General features: G+C 35.7%; 3 protein-coding genes, 1 non-coding gene and 1 pseudogene across 4 annotated transcripts; 2 read left to right on the top strand and 3 right to left on the bottom strand.

Moving 5' to 3' along the window:
- The first annotated feature begins 780 nt into the window (after positions 1–780).
- On the top strand, positions 781–3,243 carry LOC119985068. Its single transcript, XM_038829236.1, has 2 exons — positions 781–975; positions 1,769–3,243. Exon 2 carries the CDS (start codon positions 1,804–1,806, stop codon positions 2,995–2,997), a length of 1,194 nt encoding a protein of 397 aa, XP_038685164.1. The 5' UTR covers positions 781–975; positions 1,769–1,803; the 3' UTR covers positions 2,998–3,243.
- Positions 3,244–3,792: 549 nt separating this feature from the next.
- TRNAA-AGC lies at positions 3,793–3,865 on the bottom strand. The gene has a single exon. It is a non-coding gene; the product is annotated as a tRNA-Ala (tRNA).
- A 1,111-nt stretch (positions 3,866–4,976) lies between these two features.
- On the bottom strand, positions 4,977–7,603 carry LOC119985104 (40S ribosomal protein S8-like). Its single transcript, XM_038829275.1, has 5 exons — positions 7,464–7,603; positions 7,293–7,365; positions 6,294–6,627; positions 5,581–5,759; positions 4,977–5,333 (listed from the first exon to the last, which is right to left on the bottom strand). The coding sequence occupies exons 1-5, from the start codon at positions 7,465–7,467 to the stop codon at positions 5,252–5,254; spliced, it is 672 nt and encodes a 223-aa protein (XP_038685203.1). The 5' UTR covers positions 7,468–7,603; the 3' UTR covers positions 4,977–5,251.
- A 1,366-nt stretch (positions 7,604–8,969) lies between these two features.
- Positions 8,970–10,230, top strand: LOC119986126 (annotated as a pseudogene).
- Positions 10,231–17,219: 6,989 nt separating this feature from the next.
- On the bottom strand, positions 17,220–19,976 carry LOC119985129 (chloroplastic import inner membrane translocase subunit TIM22-2-like). Its single transcript, XM_038829307.1, has 5 exons — positions 19,706–19,976; positions 18,606–18,670; positions 18,396–18,468; positions 18,259–18,312; positions 17,220–17,675 (listed from the first exon to the last, which is right to left on the bottom strand). Exons 1-5 carry the CDS (start codon positions 19,908–19,910, stop codon positions 17,419–17,421), a joined length of 654 nt encoding a protein of 217 aa, XP_038685235.1. The 5' UTR covers positions 19,911–19,976; the 3' UTR covers positions 17,220–17,418.
- Between the last annotated feature and the right edge of the window lie 189 nt (positions 19,977–20,165).

Genomic DNA, 20,165 nt, shown 5'->3' with positions numbered 1-20,165 from the left:
TTTAAAAAGAAGAAGTTTGTTTGGCCTCCTACAATATTTCACACCAATGGTTCCCCTTGTCCTATATTTATTCTCATAAATTTCGATAATACACGTTATTTTCCTTTGTTTCTATTGATGCCTTGATTGTGTCACATTATTATTATTATTATTTTTCTTTTATAGTTTCGGCTCCTAAAATATTTAATCATTTTCTTCAAAACAATATCCACTCATGGCTGTCATCGAGCTATATTTAATTTATTCTTACATAGGCATCATGAAAACATTGAGGATGTTTGATATCGAAGAATATTTGGACATACTCAATTGTCCAAAAGACATGTTGGACTGACTTATTCTCTCTTGTGGTCAAAAAAATTTGTTTGGACTCGTCATATGCTATATTTATTCTCACCAATTCCAAAATTTTTAACTTTAATGTTGATTAATGAATACACCTCCTGCCCTAGATGTGTACACTTATACAACATTTTTTAAATTCACTATTTCCATAGTCTTCATCAAACAAATAAATTAAATATTAAATTTAGTGGGTTCTTCTATTAGTTTCCCTTTGAAATAAATGACTTGAAAAAAAATGATAACTATTTATCAACTCTATAAAATAATCTTTGTGCCATAAAAAAAAACTCTAGAAAATAATATCCTAAAATTTAAAATAAAAGAAAAAAAGAATAATTAAACTCTTTTATATTTTTTTGTCTAAATCAATGGCAAACTTGTAATATTTTCTAAACTAGATCTTCCCCAATCAAGATTCAAAACCCTACTTCCACACTGTGTTGGATGGTTCAACTCTCCTCCCGGTGCAAAGTAACACCCTAATCGAGCACCGCTGGCCCAATTCACATCCACTGGTACGCTTGACCCCAGATTCTCATAGTCCCTAGGGTCCTATGGTTGTTCCTTCTCCTTATTCTTCATTGGCAAACCTTGAGCTCTTCTTCTAGCCTCTTGGGAGCCATTGTTAAGGTTCGTGTTCGATTATTCATTTCTTTGTCCGTTCTTACTTCAAAGTTGTGATCTTGTTACTGGGTTTGTGTAGATATACTTGATTTAGGCTGCTGCGTGATTGATATTTCTCTTTTGCGCTATTTTACTACTAATTTTATCTGAACTTTTATTTTTGTTTCACTGATGTTATTGATTTTTGCGTTCTTATCTTTTCCTAGTTTTCGGTTCTGTTGCCTAACTTGAGGTAGTTTTGTACTTGACTCATGAGAATATGCTTTTCTGGAGCTAACATGTGCATGAGTGCATCCCTTTCAACTTCAGCTGTTAATGGTCCGCTAAAGAATTTATTGAATCATGTTTGTTAACGAAGTCGGAAAGGTCGCGCGGTTAAACCTTATAGAAATAAAATTTGATTGCTCCAAGTGAAATTGGACGGACAATTATCTTTGATATGCGTCTCTTATATTAGACTACCACCCTATATGTAACATTGAGTTTACAGTAGCTAATTTTTACTTTTAGTAACAAAAGTAGGAGGAAAAGGGTTGGTATTGGTGAATAAATGTAAGATTGGTGATCTGCATTGTCTAATATGTTATTACAAAGTATCTATTCGCAACACGTAGCTGATATTTGTTGGGAGTTTCCTCCTGTACGCATTTCATTTATTTGGTTTCAAATGTTGAGTATTGCTAACAATAATTGTAGAAATTGAGGACTTTAGCTAGAGCTCTGATTTCCTTTTTCTTTCTTCTAGTTGTCAGTAATTATAGAGTTCCTATATTCTTACAATTTACCACTTACTCAACAGATTTGGGGTAGTGTGCTATAATATTGAAGTTCATCATGACTCTTCTTGAAGTGATTAAGGCGGCCTTAGCCACTCACGAACCTCGTGGATTGCAGTCTGATTATCCATTCATTCTCAATCCTGATGATGTTTTCCCCGAGTTGAAACTGAAACATGAAAACTCAGATTGCACAGCCCTTGCCCGTCCCATTACTGGGTGGCAACTCCAGCAAACTGATTCTCAACTCATTGATTCGGCCAAAAAGTTCCATAAGAAACTAAGGCGGAAGCTAAAGGACACCAATAGTTTTGATGGCAATGAGTTTATTCAGTTGTTGAACCAGTTTCTTGCAAAAAATAGCGAGAGCCTTGGGATTTCAATCGGGGTTAATTCTTCTGACAATGGCTATCCTCTGGTTTTGCTTGAGAAGGTAGGATTCTTGATGGGTCAAGATGTGTCGGGACTGGTTTTGGAAGCATGCATCAGTTTTGAGATTTGGGATTTTGTGGAGACTTTGATTGTAAATGGCCTTATTGAGAAATCGTACTATTCGAATTTGATTACGAGTCTGGCAGCAAAGAAGAGGTCAGATTTGCTTTGTCTTTGTATTAGGCATGCTCCGGATCTTGGTTCATCCGAATTGCTTTGCATTTTGAAGTATTTTCTTAGTTCATCAAAGGATGCTTATGGTAACATGACGTGTGCAAAGACAGAGTGGGAGAGCCAGGCGTTGCTAGCTATTGAGAGAGTAAACGATAGAAATCTTAGTGGAAAGAAATTGCACATGGCAAAGGACGCTTCAATTTTACTTATGATAGCACATGACGACTTCTTGGTTCCAGAGCTATGTTTGCATTATGTGCTAGCATCGTCAAATGTTGATGAGTTAATCTTATCATCTTCTGTTAGCAAGTTGAATGGTCAAGAGATGATGAATCTGATTAGATATTTGGGTAAATGGTTGAAGAAATATGAGAGGTTTCCCCAGGCCATGCCGTGTCCTAAAGCTTCGTCTCTGCTAGGTTTGAAAGCCTGTGATTGGGTTCCTAAGATGGAAGATGTTGTAAGATGCCTTTGCTTAGTACTGGATGAAAACTTCTCCTCTTTGGTTTTGCTTCCAGAGTTTCATGAGGAGCTAAAATCTATGGAGAGAGTGGTTCACTCTCTAGCCTTGGAAGCAAAAGTAAGTTGTTCGCTGGGGAATGTCATAGACAGTTTGAGATTTGAAGCCAAAGGTGAGCAAAATTAGTGGTGACACTAATATTTTGTATTGCTCAAATTCTCGTAGTTGGGTATGCCTTTGATATTGAGCTTTGAATTCGCATTCGGATCGGAGTATGCTTTGATTAAATTATTCAGTGAATATGTTGATTGAGGACTTGCAATTCTGCCTTTGCTTGACATAATTGTTAAGACTTTACTAATCCCTACTATCATGTCCTATTTGTGTATGTGAAATGCAAAAACTTGGGAAAACTAATCATTATCATTCATATTCAAAGGACTACAATTCTGTGACTTTCTTTATAATCTCATTAGTCTTCAAGAAATGATTTCCTTGATCATTTCCAGATTGCACAGATCTCTTTTGAGAAGCTAAGAAAATTATCAGAACAGGGGAGCAAAGGGGGTGCAACCCAAAGATGATATAGATGCAAAGAAAGGAATGCCAAAAGGCTAATAAAAGCCATATAAAAGGAAAGCTACATCCCAAAAAAAACAACAAATCAACCAGAATCTCTATGATTGATTTTACATGAAATCAATAACAAGATAAAATATTTACAGATAAACAACATTACAAGAGAATATCAGTTCTTGGAGACCCCCTAACTGAGAAGATCAGATAGTACAACAATTCATGTTATCTTATTGGAACCACACTGCCACGTGCAGTGGCGGACTTCCTTGCTCTTCCACCACGGCTGAAGCAGAGGAGGGTTTTTGAGGTTCCACCGTGACCGAAACAGAGGTGGTTCACGAACGGGCTCGGTTCACGTTTTGGCCAAAAAGGAAAATCATTTAAGTTAAAACTCTATTCGTTTGGAGATGCGGGGTATCGATCCCCGTACCTCTCGCATGCTAAGCGAGCGCTCTACCATCTGAGCTACATCCCTTCTGCTCTCTCACTCTTGGGTGTCATCTAAGTCTCATACCCTCTGATTACCGTTCATTGACACAGGAATACGATTCGTTGCAGTATTACTTTTCTCTGTGTCTTGTAATGATATTACAAGTTTTTATCTCTTGATTGCTTCAAATCTTAGTTTGCTTTGCTAAGGTTAAGGTATGCTTTCTCCGTCACTGTTATATATGTGTGTGTATGAACTTGCACTGTGTTCATTCAAGATTTGTCCTTTATGATCAGTGTATAAATGTTTATGATCTACATATATTGGGTATTTTTTTTTCAAGGATGAAACCTGCAGCCAGTATCCTTTGATGCGTGCAGTGGCTATTTGAATTAAGGCTGGTGTATTTGAGTGTGTGTTAGAAATTCCTTATTTATGTATGAACTTGATCCAGGTTGGTTGGCGTCTTTCTGGGTTTTGTGAATATGCCTGGTATCTGTATGATGAATTGTCTCTGAGAGAGTTGTTGTTTCTCTATCTTGCTTCAGTGTATGGGTCTCATGTGTGTCTTCTTCACAACATTCAGGCATATCCACCAATGTTTGGAGCCTCTGAACTGTTTAATATGCATTAAATTCATGTGTAGTACAGTAGTAAGCATCATATATGGATGAGATGACAAAGACAATAACATTATTCATTCTACGAATCTCAGTAATGGATAGTTGTTCCGTCAAGTGTCTCTTTACTTTCTATGTTTTTTCATGACTAGTCTTTAATCAAGATTTCTTGCTTGCTTTTAGTTGAAGCAAATGAGTTGCTACCCAACCACGCCTAAGAAATAAAAGTTGCCATGGTTGTTAGCTTGTAAGACATTTCATGGATTTCCTTTTGGTTTACGTAGATGTTTGTTATTTCCATATACTAGTTTATGACACCCCTTCTGATGGGGATGCTATGTTTGCCATTCTCCTTGGATGATTATACAGATGCATGACTGCTCACATGCAGACGTTCTCATGTGAGCAACGCCCACTGTTTCTATGAACGAGTGGAGCCAGCCGTCTGTTTCACTTTTGAGTACATAACAAAAAACGGACATCTGTAAACTCAAAAGTTACAAACATCCACACCTGAGAACTCGTGTACACAGATGAATTCTGCAGAGTTAATCTTGTTATTGCTACTACATCCAACCGTGCAAACTATCCGTCTATTGCTCTTAATAAGCATGAGAACAAGGATCAAACTGATAATACAATATCAAAAAAGATAATTCAAGTCATCAAAATGCAACCATGAAGCTCTAATTCGTCAATTCAAACACAACTTAGAGCTTCCAACTTAACTGTATCTCATTCAAAGTTTCATTCCTAAGAAAGGGTAAAAGGGAATAAATTAATCCAGGGATAAAATCACGGTAGCAAAATTTTAGGCAGCACCAGAGCCCTTGCCCTTCTTCCTCTGAATCTTCTTCATGTAAAACTCGAGCTCCTTGCCCTCCAAGATATACCTGCAACGAAAAGACAAAGCACACATAAACACAAATAGGCAATAAATGCTGTGTTCGGGGTGTCTCTTGTTGGCCTCTATGATAGAAATTGGTTGGGGGGCCTGAGAGGTGGTGATTTACCGTGGCTAAACTCACGTAAGTTGAAAGCACATAAAACTTCCCAACTGAGAATATTATCCATTCATATTGCTCAATAGATCTGACAATTAGAAAGAAGGTACAAATAAGTGCTATGAAAATGACATACCCATCAGCACGGCCACACTGCCCAGGCCGTGATGAGATGCAAGCCATTAAACGTCCACTTCCAAATTGCTCTTCAATATGTACATCCAGCTTGCGATTCTGTTGGCGCTTCTCCAGCTTCCTCAGTACATGGTTGCTCTTCTTCGCCTCCTCAGCAGCAGCAGCAGCAGCATCACCTTCCTACAAGTGAATAATGCCATTGTAGAAAATAAAAGGATAGCATGACAGGGAGCACAAAAAATTGGAAACAGTAACTAAGTCTTGTACATTTTAAAGCACAAGTAATTTCCAAAAAGTATTAATGCTTTGCCACATGGAGAAAAACAATAGTACCAAATCATCCTTCACCACGAACTTCCGAAGACAATATATACAAATCAATGGCAGCAGCCTTAACAATTTACCATAGCAACATATCATTAAGGAAAAAAAACACACATCAGAATGTGAAATAAAATCAATCGTATTTGTCTGAATTATAAGCCAAATGCAACACAGAGATCCCACTCTGTGAGGTGAAAATTCCAATTAAACTATTTATCAAGCAAAACTGGAAACACAGTAACGACTGTTTACAGCCACTCATGTTAAGCCTTCACAATTGCATATATGAGGGCACAAATCCAATAAAAAATGGATAAAACAAACTCATATAAGAACATGATAGGCAATACATTAGAAAACATAAAATGGAGATTGCTCTGAAAAACCTACCTCTACTTCCTTCTTAGCAGAAGCTGCACCTTTCTTCTTACGCCCAATGTCCACTCCATAGTGCTGGAGATACCACTGCTTGAAAGGGGCAGCATCAACCTGAACTATAGCACTCTTAACCAAAGTTTGTGTACGGACAAGCTCATTGTTGGATGCATTGTACACCACATCAAGAATACGAGTTTTCCGGGTCACAGCCTCACTTCCCCAGGAGTAGTTCCCTGTGTCAAGCCTCAAAGCACGCCATTTCACATTACCACCTCGGACCCTGATCCTCCTAACTGTTTTGTTGCTTGACAGCTTAGTATTGGCAGACTGCCTTCCGAGCTCATACCTTCAAAAGCATGACAGATTGGTCATTGTGAGGAATTATCACTTACGGAATCAAAACCATTCAAAATTTCACTAACAACCAAAGTTTAATAACAACAAAGACAACCTAAATATCATGCAAAAACATCATGTTCTACTGTTTTACTTTCACCCTCAAAAAGACAAGTAAAGGCAACAGGAAACATAATCAAGTTAGGTGAATGATAGCAATGAATTTGTGGTTTTCGCATTATAGACTTTAACAACTATGACAAGCACCTCAATCAATAACATATTTGGTTTAATTTCTTCCTAACACGACAAAATAAAACAAGAAAACTAATCAAAAACGAAAATTAGATCCGGAAACATCAATTTTTTCCATCCTGGGTATATCAAGGTTACAGAATATCAAACCAAAGGGCACATTGGACAACAAACTGAATCTAAACCAACTAAAGCTTGAGAGAAGTTGCAGGCTTCAGTGCTCATATAACTAACCACCCACAAATGAAAAACCATTCCCGACTAAGCAAGAACAGTCTTTTCTGAATAAGAACTTCAGATAACCAGCACGAGTTAAAGATTTCGTGTCGATGCACCACTTCTACAATTTACTCAGCTACTACAGAGTAAATCAAAACAAATGAAAAGGCAATATAAAGATGAGATCGAACAAAGAGTTACTTTCTCTTCTTCCTCCAAGCCTTCTTCTTGCCTCCAGTGGCACGCCTCTTGTGCATCGAATCACGAGAAATACCTATCAATCCATGCAGTTTTCATGAAAATCAATCACAAACAATACAATTCAAAGTAGAAATTAGAAAAGACTAAGAATTCAAACAGAAATTTGGATACCCATTTTCGCTGAGGGAGGCTGCTGGCTTCCTTCTTCTCGCAAGTCTGCACCCTCCAACAAGAGACCAGGGTTTCCGAGAGAGCTGTCTGATAAAGGCCCGGCCTTTCATACAAAAACCCTAATTGGTTAATTTACAAACTTGTCCCTTGTGTATAATGTTTAAAGTTGGGACAAAATGGTCAATTAATAAAAACCGTCGGTTCAACACACGTTTTGTCTCAAAATTTTGGGGTCGACTATATGAATGTCAAGAAAATCATTAATAATCTACTTATATGTATTTGTCTCCATCATTCATTTATATCTGATCATACATTCATACCTTCATCTTTCATCAAATCATATTGAATCCATATAATTTCTTATTATTTCAAACTAAGTCTTTTTAGCTTTTTATATTCACTTCCTACGCTCTGTTGAACAAATTCTATCGATTCTCCTCACTATTGCACCGCCATCTCTACATTGTATATGCTCATATCATATTAAACAGTTTTCTCGTAACTTATCTTCAAATGGTGTTACTCTTATATTAGATCTAATAATCTAATTTTTTTTTATCATATCTTCATTCATGTGGTCATACATTCAACGAAACCATTACATTTCTCATACATATATTTTTTGGATATATTATCTTTTAATAGTCCAACACTAAAAATCACACATTATCGCAACTGGTATAGTAGACCTATAAAATTTTATCTTTTAACCTTAAAATGATTTATTGGATCACATAAACCCCCTGAATGGACTTACCTCATCCACCCTTTTATCTCCAACCCCTTGAAAAATCGAGTTAAGATATTAAAATTTTTTTTTCTTTTTTTTTCTTTTTATCTCATCTAATTCAATTGTTTGTTTGTTTCCTTATTTCTTCAATTGTTCTTACTAAAATTGCCTCCATATCTTGAGTTTTGAGTTAACTTTTCACATTGAATATATCGTGTAAGTTCATCCAACATTATAACAAATACAAACAATTTTTTAAGCATTGTGTCGCTATTGAGGTACGTCTGTGTCAACACTTGCTCATTTATTGCTGCACCAGATTTTTGATGCATCGCTATAGAAAATGCCCAACAAATTTCTCATCTTCATTCATGTTCATAAATTTAACAAAATTTTATAGTGGGTTGCTGACCTATCACAACTCTCCTCCTTTATCCGGACTGAGACTAATTACAAACGCAGGCAGAGTTTAGATGGCACAAGCCAGTGATTAACAAAATTACCCCCGCAAGGCCGCAAAATATCAGTATTTTCGTTATATTGCTCTGCTAGATAACGGAAAACAGCAAAATATCTTTTACACCACAATGACACTATTAGTGAATGTGAGAGCTGGCTTATTATTCTCTCTTTTTCTTTTTCTTTTTTTTTTTTTTTTTTTTGCCTTATGGGCAATTTTCGGTCCTACCCACTTCACAAAATTAACTAGCTCTTGAAAAGAACACACATCTTTGACATAGAACACATCTTTGACATATGTCGAAGTGCTAAGGATGGGGATTTCATTATTGGGTTCGTTGGGTTCTCATGTTCTTGTGAGAGAGTATCATCAGATTTGTGTAAAGATTCAATCTTTCACTGTAAGGGAGAAATTTAGCATAGGCTACAAGCTTCCATAGTTCAAGCCTTAAATCGGAAGAATCGCACTGTGCAAGACTGAATTCATTGACTATGAAGAGAGAACTAGCCCCAATGAGGTAACCCCAGTTTTTGATTGCTTCTTTCTCGTTATGTTCTTGGGGGGAAATGTGTTTACACTAATGGGAGGGCCATTGTACATGGCCAACATTAGAGAATGTGATTGTACAAGAAGTTCTCAATCACATAAATGTTTTCAGACAATAGTAAAGCTGGTTTGATTTAGTGGTTTTTAGGGCTCTGTGCTTCATTCTATTAGCATATTTCAGATTTGGAATAATTGGAGTTAAAAAGTGCATAGAAATGATGGTTTGATTTGAAGAGTTTCAGGGAAACTCCCAAGTTTTATGCAATGACCCTAAACTAGAGAGCAATTGATGCACAATCTTGCTAAGGCACCACTTTAACAAAACCTGAGGTTGGCTTTAGGAGCAGGCGAATGGACAGCCTCAAAATTTCATCCATATCTACCTTCAGAAAGTCGTCTTACTTGCAGCTAAATTGCAACTATTACTTGGTATCTATCAACAAAACCTTTTTAGGCTATACAATTACAATCGCTTTAACCATTCAACGGAATGCAGGATTTTCTCAGCAAGAAAGCACGGATTAGTGGGTGCTGCAGTTAGGAGAAGTATTTCTAACAGGACTGCTGTGGTTGCAGTCCCTGGCGGGATTGGTACCATGGATAAGATGTTTGAAATATTAGCGCTGATGCAGCTTGAATTGGATCAGGACTTCAGGTTCCCTCTCTTGTGATGAACTATGATTCGTTTTACGCAAAGTTGTTAGATTTTCTCTGTGAATGTGAGGATAGGGGGTACCGTCTCCCAAAGGCGAGGTTGAATCACTGTCAAAAGTTTGCAACAATAATTCAGAAGCTTTAGACTACTTGTCAGAATTCTAAGATCCCCCTTCCCCTTCTGTTTACAGAGGCAGAGCTGAAATTGAACTGAGAACTTCACACGAAACAATGTCATAAAAGTTTCTGTAACTGAAAATGTTCTATGATCTTATCGTTAACGTTGATGTCATACCGATGACAATGGAAATTGAAACATTCTTTACTGTAATTGCAGAAGGTTCAGAACTGGATATTGTTCGTTGAATCATTAATTTTTCAATATATATACCTTCCAGCATTTCTTGTATTCATCGTTCGTATTTTTTTTCTCTTTGTTATTAACATCTGATATTTAGCCCTGATTCAAAGGTGATCCATAAGGGTTGCACGAAGAAATCACAGCAATGGAGAAACAAAGAAACATTGACAAGTAGTCAAACCCCAAACTTCTCCTTAAAAAAACCTGGAGAAGGAACAGAAACAAAGTTCTCCTTCAAAATTATGGAGAAAGACCAAAAAAAATCTTGACATCATCTCTCACATGATACTGCACTGGGGTTCACCCACATTGAAGATCTCCGGCAGGGGCGGTCCTTGCGGAAAATACTGAGCAGGCGGTTCATAATACGGTCCATACGCTTGTCGTGTATACGGCTCCTGATACTGTGGGTACGGTTGATGTGGATGGGGCTGCAGGTATGCTTGTTGTGGATATGAATAGCTAGGTTGATGAAATGCTTCTCCTTGGTAGTAGTAATATCCCTGGCCATCACCATGAACCATCTTGTTATGAACATTATCTGCAAAAGAACCAGAGTCAAGGAAGCAAAGCTCTGTGTGAGCTCCCGCTTTGGCTAGGACCTTCAACAACTTGTTTGGCTCTATTTTGCCTGAGACATGTGCAATGCCTCTCTGTGCATCTATCTTGAAAGATACTCCTAATGAAGCAAACACATTAAAAAAAACAAGAATCAGGGTGCGTTTGGTTGAGGGTATGCCGTCAGGGTGCGTTTGGTTGAGCATGTGTCTAGCGGCATAGGCATCTAGACGTGGAGGAAACGGCAGCATATACGCTAATTTTTATAAATTAAAAAAATGAGAAAAAAACTACCTTCTATGCCCCCCAAGACTTTGATCAGTGACTTGTGCCATCCTGGAGATTGGGTATCAACTCTCAAAGTACATCTCTGCATGCAACGAAACAGAAATATAGACATATGTCAAATACTCTATACACAGTTTGAGCAAAACACAACAATATCCTCAGTGGCCAATTGGCTAGAGTTTAGGCCTAACTGGCTGTTCAAAATGCAAGTCTGGTGGTGCAGTTGTCGGTTATCAAAGAAAACACAACGATATAGAATTCAAAAGATTGAATCAATATTGCATCTCTCACCATGAAATCATGCTGAGTCTCAGATGATGAATCCATTTGAAAGGAACTCTTCAACAACTGCCAATGAAACTCTTGGCTTCTCTGATGAAGATCTGAAAATGGAGTCTTGATAGGCAAGGAATATTGTTATAGACAATTCTTGAGTCGAGACATAGTGTGGTACTGGTATATATAGGAAAAGTGGGAGTAATTTATGCAGTAAACAGATTGATTTTGAATTTGATTATGGAAGTTTCTGATTCTAAGAAGATCATACAAAGAAAATTTTGTGGCATATTCAACAGTATATTCAATATATATACACATATACGTTTATGTATATGTTTATATTTGGAGATTTATTTTCCATTTACAGTACTTTTGAGAGAAAAAAAAAAGATTTGATCTTGTTATTAATAACTAATTTTTTTTGGAGATTCTTTAACTTGCAAATCAATAAAATTTCAAACTATTTGGAGTTTAATTAGTTATTGAAACTTGCCATTTTAAACATGATTGTAATGAGGATGATCAAGTGAAATTTGAGTTTCCTTAATTTTATTTTTTCTCCTTCATTCATGATTAACACCTAACTTTTTTGCTCCTAATTAAACTTGAAGAACTATAAATTAATGTAGAAACATTTCATCATAATCTTCTCATGATCTTATCATTGATAGAGCTAAATATTGAATTTAAATTTAAATTTTTTGGATTTTATTACCACATACGTGTAATGGGTTCAAAACAATGTAATAAATAAATAAATAAATATATATATATATATATTTCAACAGTACTATTATAAATTTTCTCCAAAAAAAAACAGTATTATTATAAAGAAAGACAAACACACATATTACACACCTAAAATCTCTACATGAATATATATATATATAAGAACTCTTGCTACTACGATTATTGAAATGTAGAGTAATTGAATTAAAACTAACTTCTCCACAATATTATTGGAGAGTTAATGAAAGAAATTGAAATCACACAAACAAAACTAAGCACAACAATGGCGATCAACATCAATGGGACTCCAAGAGCTCACATTATGGCACAATACTGATTTTCATCGACCGGAGATGGCAACATTGGCGCGGAAGGAGGAGCGTAGTAGTATTGAGCTGGTGGTTCGTAGTAGTACTGAGTTGGCGGTTCGTAGTACAAATAAGGTGATGGATACGGGTACGGGTATGGATAACTTGGTGACTGAGAGTAATTATAGTAATAATTTGGCGATGATATTGTTTGTGGGGTTCTGCTAGTACTATAGCCATAGCCATCCCAATGAGTCATCATAGGAGAGTTTAGGGTTGTAACCAATCGGTTACGGTCGGTTATCACGGGTGACATTCTCGGATAGTTGATATCTAGAGGATGAAGAGGACTACTACAACTACTATTACAATAATTGGTGATGGTGTTATCTTTGTTGTTGTAGCCTGAATCCATCCAACAAAGTTCAGCATATTTGCTTGATTTTGCTACCCTTTCAAGAAATTTTCTTGGGTCTACTTTGCCTGAAATGTGTACAATTCCTTGCTCTGCATCTATGCTATAAGATAATCCTATAAAGAGCAAAAAAATGAATTAGAAAACAAAAATAGTATTAATTTATTCTTAATTTAATGTGGTGGCTAATTGTTCTTTCATTTCTCTAATTTTTAATGTTTCCTTGTTACACTTCAAATATTCTTTTTTTTTTTCAGGCTCAATTATATAAGCCAAAAGTACTATAATTTTAACTCTTTGTTTGATATATAGTAATATATACACACGAGAACTGGTGGTTCAAGACTGTTAAGGAGAGGCATGACGTCTTTCGGTTCGAGCAACTAACACTAGGCTTGGACTTATCAAAAGGGTTTTTTCAACTCTTTGTCTACTTAATTTTTAGCATCTGAGGGTACCGACAACCGAGCATGAACCAAGACATAAGTCAATGGCTTAAAAAGAAACATGCAAGGCACCAACTACTTCATACCGCACCCCAAAAGATGAAAACAAGCAACAAATACCATTAGAAGATGTATTGTTTATGTACCTTTGATTTTCTTCAATAATTTTGTCAAGGTCTTATGCCATCCTGAATACTGTGTATCCAATTTCAAAACACAGCTCTGCAAAATAAAACAAAGAGGAAATTTAAGTTTCATATCATATATATATATATATATACAAACACAAAAACACACACATATCTCCTTTTTTGAAAAATGACACTATCAAGTTATCAACCCATAAATAAAACCATGAAGATGCATAGAAGAGAGAGAGAGACATATATACCATGTATTCAGAATCCATTGAAAAGAACTTTTGAGAGAGAAAATGTGGTTAATTTCTCTAGTTCTTCTACAAATCTTGAATACTTGCTTGAATCTGTAAATGATTGAATTGAACATGTATATATATATTATATATATATATATAGGTGAAGACGTGAAGTGGGTCATATTTTGATTGAATGAATTAAGGATAAGATTTTGCAAATATGGACATACTGAATTTATATCCTTGTGTGCAAATATGTTAACTAAATAACTAGTAATATAATCAAAAAATAAAATAAAATATGTTTCTAACTCTTATAATTGGAATATTCATCATTAGAGCATTGTCCACATACTTAGGTATCAAAATATAAGATCAAATAATATTATATAATTCTTCCACATCATATACAAAACTTGGGGTCATAAAACTTGTATTACATACATGAATTAGTGTTTAAATTAAGAAGCATATAGTTTAATTAGGTCATCGAATATATATATACACACACACACACGTATGTATGTAAGGCATTGTTTGTGATCAATGACTGATTCAGTGTTTGTGGAGATTCTGTCTATTTTTCTTGAAGATTCATGTTATTTTTAAGATATATATAAATTACTATATATTCTTAGTAACACAAGCATGTCATATACATGAACCTATAAAAATGAACCAATTCATATAGTTTCCATGCTCAATTATGTCTTCTAGTTGATTCATTTGCCATTAATATTGAGAGGGGTTTTTTTCCTAAATTTTTGTTCTATAAGATTTTCTAAGAGTCAGGAGAAGATTTAAATCCTGACCAAGAATTGCCTTATATCTATTTATGGGAAGACTTTTTATAAATAAATATATTTTTAGAAGATATATAGAGTATGTATATTATATATGATATACCTTCAATCACACCTAAGCCACTAGTTGAAGCGATAAGGATGATGTGTATCATCATGGTGACTAGGATTCAAATCCACATTCCCCGTTTTAATAGATATACGTATACATTCAATCAATCAAAGGAACATTCAATATATATAGTCTATATAAATTAATTCCATTTCCAATACAAGTATATCGTTACATATAAAAAATTGGGAACAAACATTTCCCTTACCATCAATATTTTTGCTTAATATATATGATCAACAAAGCTTTCTCATCCTGCAATTTTTGGTTAAAAAAAAGGCAAACAAAACAAGAAGGCATGAACAAATCTATAAAGCTATGAAACCGAAATCTTTCATTCTACCAATACATATATAATTCAGTAATTCACACCCAAATTATCCATTTATAAAAAGCAATACAATTTTGTATGAACCCTAGTAATATTCGGATTCATACTATATATAAAAGTTCTCAAACTCAAAACCCTAATTCTCCTTTTGGAGATAATAGTAGTAAAGTATACATGAACCCTAATATTATTTGGGTCCATGTATTAATAAGAACACTAAAGAAAAAGTTGTTCATGCAAAAAAAACCATAATTACTTAATTAGTAACCCCAATAAGAGTTAACATTCCCATAACCATTATATGCATCATAGTAGGCCATGGATGTTGGTGGTACTCCTCTCTGCGGATAGCCATATGGTTACTGATATTGGTGGTTGTATGAATACCCGGGCCGGCCGTGTCGGCCGTCAACCCAATAAGGATCTGAAAATCTGTTATCTTCATAATAATAATTACTAGTATTGCCATGATTGAATTGATTTCCAGCTTCTACCCAGCAAAGATCAGCATGTTTTCCTGCTTTGGCAAGTTTCTTCAAGAGGGTGTTAGGGTTTACTCTGCCTGACACATATGCCATTCCTTCTTCCACATCTATGGTATAAGAAACCCCTAGAAATAAAAATATTTAAAAAACCCAATTAATTAATATGGTCCAAAATATTAAGTAATTATTCCATTTGAACTCCTAATGAATTAGGTGAATATAGTACCTTTGATTTTGGTGAGTACTTTTGTTATTGTTTTTTGCCATCCAGGGGATTGTGTGTCCACTTTCAAACCACAAGTCTGCAAATTGAAGACAATAAATAACCCACATGCATCAAAAAATGATAACCAAAAACATATATATATATATATATATATATAAAGTAAAAGAGACAGGAAGCAAAGATTAGGGTTTTTGAAGGATAACCATGTTAGCATGTGTTTGATTTGTTGATGATGATGAAAACAATGAAGCCATTTGAAGAAAATGATGAGAATGCTTCGGTTGGATGTTGAGAGTAACTGGCTTTGTGTTTGCAATATTCTAGGGTTTCTTGGTTTGGTTTGGGGGGTGAAGCTAGGGTTGTATATATACAGTTTTAATGATTGTTTTTGTTACATGATTTTTGGGATTAGAGTGAAGATATGGTATCCTTGTGATTGGAACAAACTAATATCCATTTTCTTTAATGAGCTTAGAAGATTCATTAGTTATAATAAAGATATGAGAAAATATTGATCCAATATGATCACGACAATTGAGAACCACGAGTAGTTCAAATAACACTCATATGAGTAGTATCTCATAGAGGTCTTGAGTTCGAACCTCCCTCATCCCCTTCCCATGTAATCAAAAATATAATATCACAATAATTAATGGGATATGAGGCCAAATCTTGAGATGAAAATAGTTAGTTTTATAATTCAAATTTGAAATTATTTTCAACCACCCATGAATGGAAACCAAACTATGAAATGTCACTATACTATTGGTTATGGTACACCACATCAGCGTGTGATATGACATAATATTTTTCGTATATATATAATTTCGAGCCAAACTCCAAAATTAAAATATTTGTTGCCGATTTGAGTACTTATAACTAGTAACTTCTAATTAGCTGCCTCATCAAATCTTTCTAAAAATTACGGCATTTTTTCTTTGCCCTAAATGAGGGAATCAAGACATAATTGTTTACCCCTACAAACAAGATGATAATTGGTGATATATTTTAGAATGATACAGTTTCCCATTTTAAGAATTTTGACACAAAAGTCTTGCCCTCACCAATACCTCTCCTTTAGATCACCAAGGCCAATTCTACTATAATAATGTCTGCATGTTGTGATTTTTTTAACGAGGAATCCAGCCTAGTATGCCTTCAGATAGTTGAGTGGACATAAATATCGAATCGTCAGAATATCTTGCACTACAGTGGTTACAAGTAAAAGTGGATTGAAGCCTATGCATGTAGGAACCCGAAAGTGGGACACGCACATGGAACCAGAATGCCACAATGAATTATCTGAGTTAATTGATTAGAACTCCCAATTTCAGACACCATACGCCCTAAGGCCGGAGAGATAACCAATTACGCCAACCATACGCCCTACATCCGGAGAGATACCCAACTAGGCCAAACGGTTTTGCATATTGTGAATGGTTGGTCACCAACACAAAACCAAGATTTTTTCACTAGGAACAAAAGCTACATTGTCACCAAGACCAATTGTACTCTAATGTTTGGCACATTTTGATGCAACAAAAGCCCTGTCTCTCATCCATACATACATTGTACTTGCATGTTGTGAAAGGTTAGTCACCAACACAAGCCCAAGTTTTTTTTTTTCACTAGGAACAAGTGCAACATTGTCAAGGACACAAGATGGGGCAAATAATTTATTCATGGCCAAGAGAAGGATTATGGTTTACTATTGTTGCCTTGTTGGATCTCAATAAAACCCATACAGGAACCATCAACCAACAACTTGCATGTTTGGCTTAAACTAAAAATCTACAAACTGTAACCGTCAAAGAAACATAAAAGAACAACATTATAATGCTCAAGTTAATGGCTAGTTGGGGGAGTATTCGCCTTCTTAGGTTTCCTTAGGGACTCGTGGAAAAAAGAGAAGGCCCCTTTCAGTTCATTGGGAAGAGGGAGGGAGAGAGGGAGAGCCAAGGGGCGAGGTGTATTACGGTAAGCGCCTTTGTTCGCCAAACCCATTGAATGTGCTAATGCTGGTTGTTGCTTGTTAAGGCCTTCAATGATGAATGAAAATGCACCAAAAGTGAGACAACTCTGTAGTAGAGCCTGGGGTGCACCTGCAACCACATGAAAATGTTAGGAATTTTTGCGTCTTTCCTTTCTATGCAAAGTTTGAAGACTGAAATGACATAATATGCATATATAAGAAGGTATTATAAATACGGACAGTAAAACCAAGCAAGCACAAGTTTTTTGTAATGTCGAACTTTGTTCGTATCATAGCCATCCGTAGGAACTCAGCAAACAAAAGTCATTTCAAAAGTCACTAAATGATTAGTTGATTGCAGACACCAAATGATTAGATAGTTTCCTAAGGTCAAGATTCAGCATTGACAAGGACTCAAGAAAAAATCAAAATGAGCAAGCTTCAATAATTAAGATGAGGGCCGGTAGAAAAGATTAATAGGATGTGACTTCCAAGAACGAGATCCTCAACTGCATATACACGATAAAGAACAATTACATCACAAAATTTCAAAAGAAGGACAGAATGTTTATCATGCAAATATGTTCAAAAGCATGGAGAGTATTGGAGACTAAAGAGAACTTGATAAGCATAGGTGAACCTCCACTTTCCCATATAGCAAGTGCACACGTTGATGTCTATCAAATATAATTTGCTAGTAAGAGATTGAATACCTGGAAAACTTAAAATAAGACCAGTGCAACATCCAGCTACTCCAGCATTGATAACTGCAAAGATAGAAATCAATATGAATATGGCATTAGAGGACTTAACAAAAGAAAGAGCCACTTTTTTGATTGACATAACATACCATCGTCCTTTCCTCTCAGCCTCTTCAAAAAGCAGACAACCAAACCTTGTACTCCAGACAGAATTGCAAATGTCTTTAAGAGAAAATATAATCAAAAGCAGATCATACTAGTCAGTGCATGACAGAATGGAGTAAGTACTCAAAGGGTAGAAAATATATCAGTTTCTGCTCCAATCACAAAAGTTTTTAAAATGAAAAATTTTCACATGCCTTGGCATACGATCCTGCATCTCCGAATGATCCTTTTAAGCCTTTCTTCTTGATCAATCCAGAACCTTAAATTCATTCAAAAACGGACATTTCAGCGAATCAAGTAAAAACAATGGCTTCTGTCACGTTGGCTGCTCATGCTAGAACAACAACTTCCCTGCATATGTGCATTCACTTAAAATCCAGAATGCCAAATGTAAAAAGTATGATCTCATTGCAAAAAAATTTTATTAGTGCATCGGTTTCTACTTTTTCTCCTCCAGAGTAACATCACAAGAGAATGATACAATCACATCTCCTCTATCAGCACAACAGCAGCAGGTAATGGCATATACTTTTTCGTTTCTTTTTGGATAGATAAGGCAGTGACAAAAGCATATAAACCACTTTATAACTTCCAAGGAAGAAACATATTTCATATTTCGACACATGGACTTTCGTTATCTACTAAAATCCTAGAACAGAAACACATAAAAATCTATTACAGCAAATTTTCTGGTAATGAAGGTTGAAAACAAAGAAGACTAAGCATACAGAAACTCATGCTACAGAAAAGAAGTTCTACTAAAGTTTGAAGGTCAATAACACCTGGCTTGAGGGGCTTACAGTTTTACACCAAAAATTCAAAAAGAAACTAGAAAAAAATAATATTAAAATGGAGTTAAGTTAAATCTATTTAGCCTAACTTCACCGAAATCCCCTATCCTAGAGCAATAAACCATTTCAAGCTCAACTCACAGATTCTTATACACGTTTACCGCTTCCACCATTAGAAACCACAAATACCAGCTCCCTAATGCAATTAAACATATAACACTGTGGAAAAGAGAATCCACATCTCAATCTTGGAAACAAGCAGCAGAGCACAACCTATGTCACTGCAGTCTCCTCCAACTATAAACCACATCACAAACCAAACCCACATAAAGAAACAACCTGAACTTCTCATATTCATATTCTAGCCCGAAATTACAAGCAAAAAATCACGAATTTCTCATCTTTACTCAAATTCCAAACAAAGTATACACTTTTCAAAAAGGCATTACCACCCATATGCATATCCATGTAAACATAATTAAAAAGTCAGGAGAGATAAGAACCGTAGCCGAATACAGAGCCCATGAAGGCGCCGGCGGCGGAGTCACCAACGAAGCTCATGAGGCAGACGGCGGGGCTGGAAGAAGGGGCAGAAACTAGAGCGCCAGAAGAAGCGGGGTTGATGCTAGAATTAGGGTTAGCATTTTCATTAGTATCGGAATCAGAACCGGTGTTGGGGTTCGTGTTTGTAGCGTCCGCCGTCGCCATTTATCTCCCTTCCTCTCTCCCTGTATCTCTGTCAACGAGAGAAAGCTATCAAATCTAGACGAATATGAAATTTTGCTGGCTTTTTGTTCAGGATATTTACCTCAAACGGTGTCGTATGGTCCTTTAACTCAAATTCTAACTCTTTTTTTTTTTTAAAAACAAATCATTGGTATTTGTTTGTATTTTTATATAATAAATTAATAATCCCCTTAAAATCCTTCTAAAAACAGTTACAAATACTGAAATACATGAATC

This window comes from Tripterygium wilfordii, chromosome 19 (assembly GCF_013401445.1).
Source record: "Tripterygium wilfordii isolate XIE 37 chromosome 19, ASM1340144v1, whole genome shotgun sequence".
Taxonomy (NCBI): domain Eukaryota; kingdom Viridiplantae; phylum Streptophyta; class Magnoliopsida; order Celastrales; family Celastraceae; genus Tripterygium; species Tripterygium wilfordii.
The sequence above is the reverse complement of the archived record's forward strand: the minus strand, read 5'-3'. Positions and strand labels throughout refer to the sequence as shown.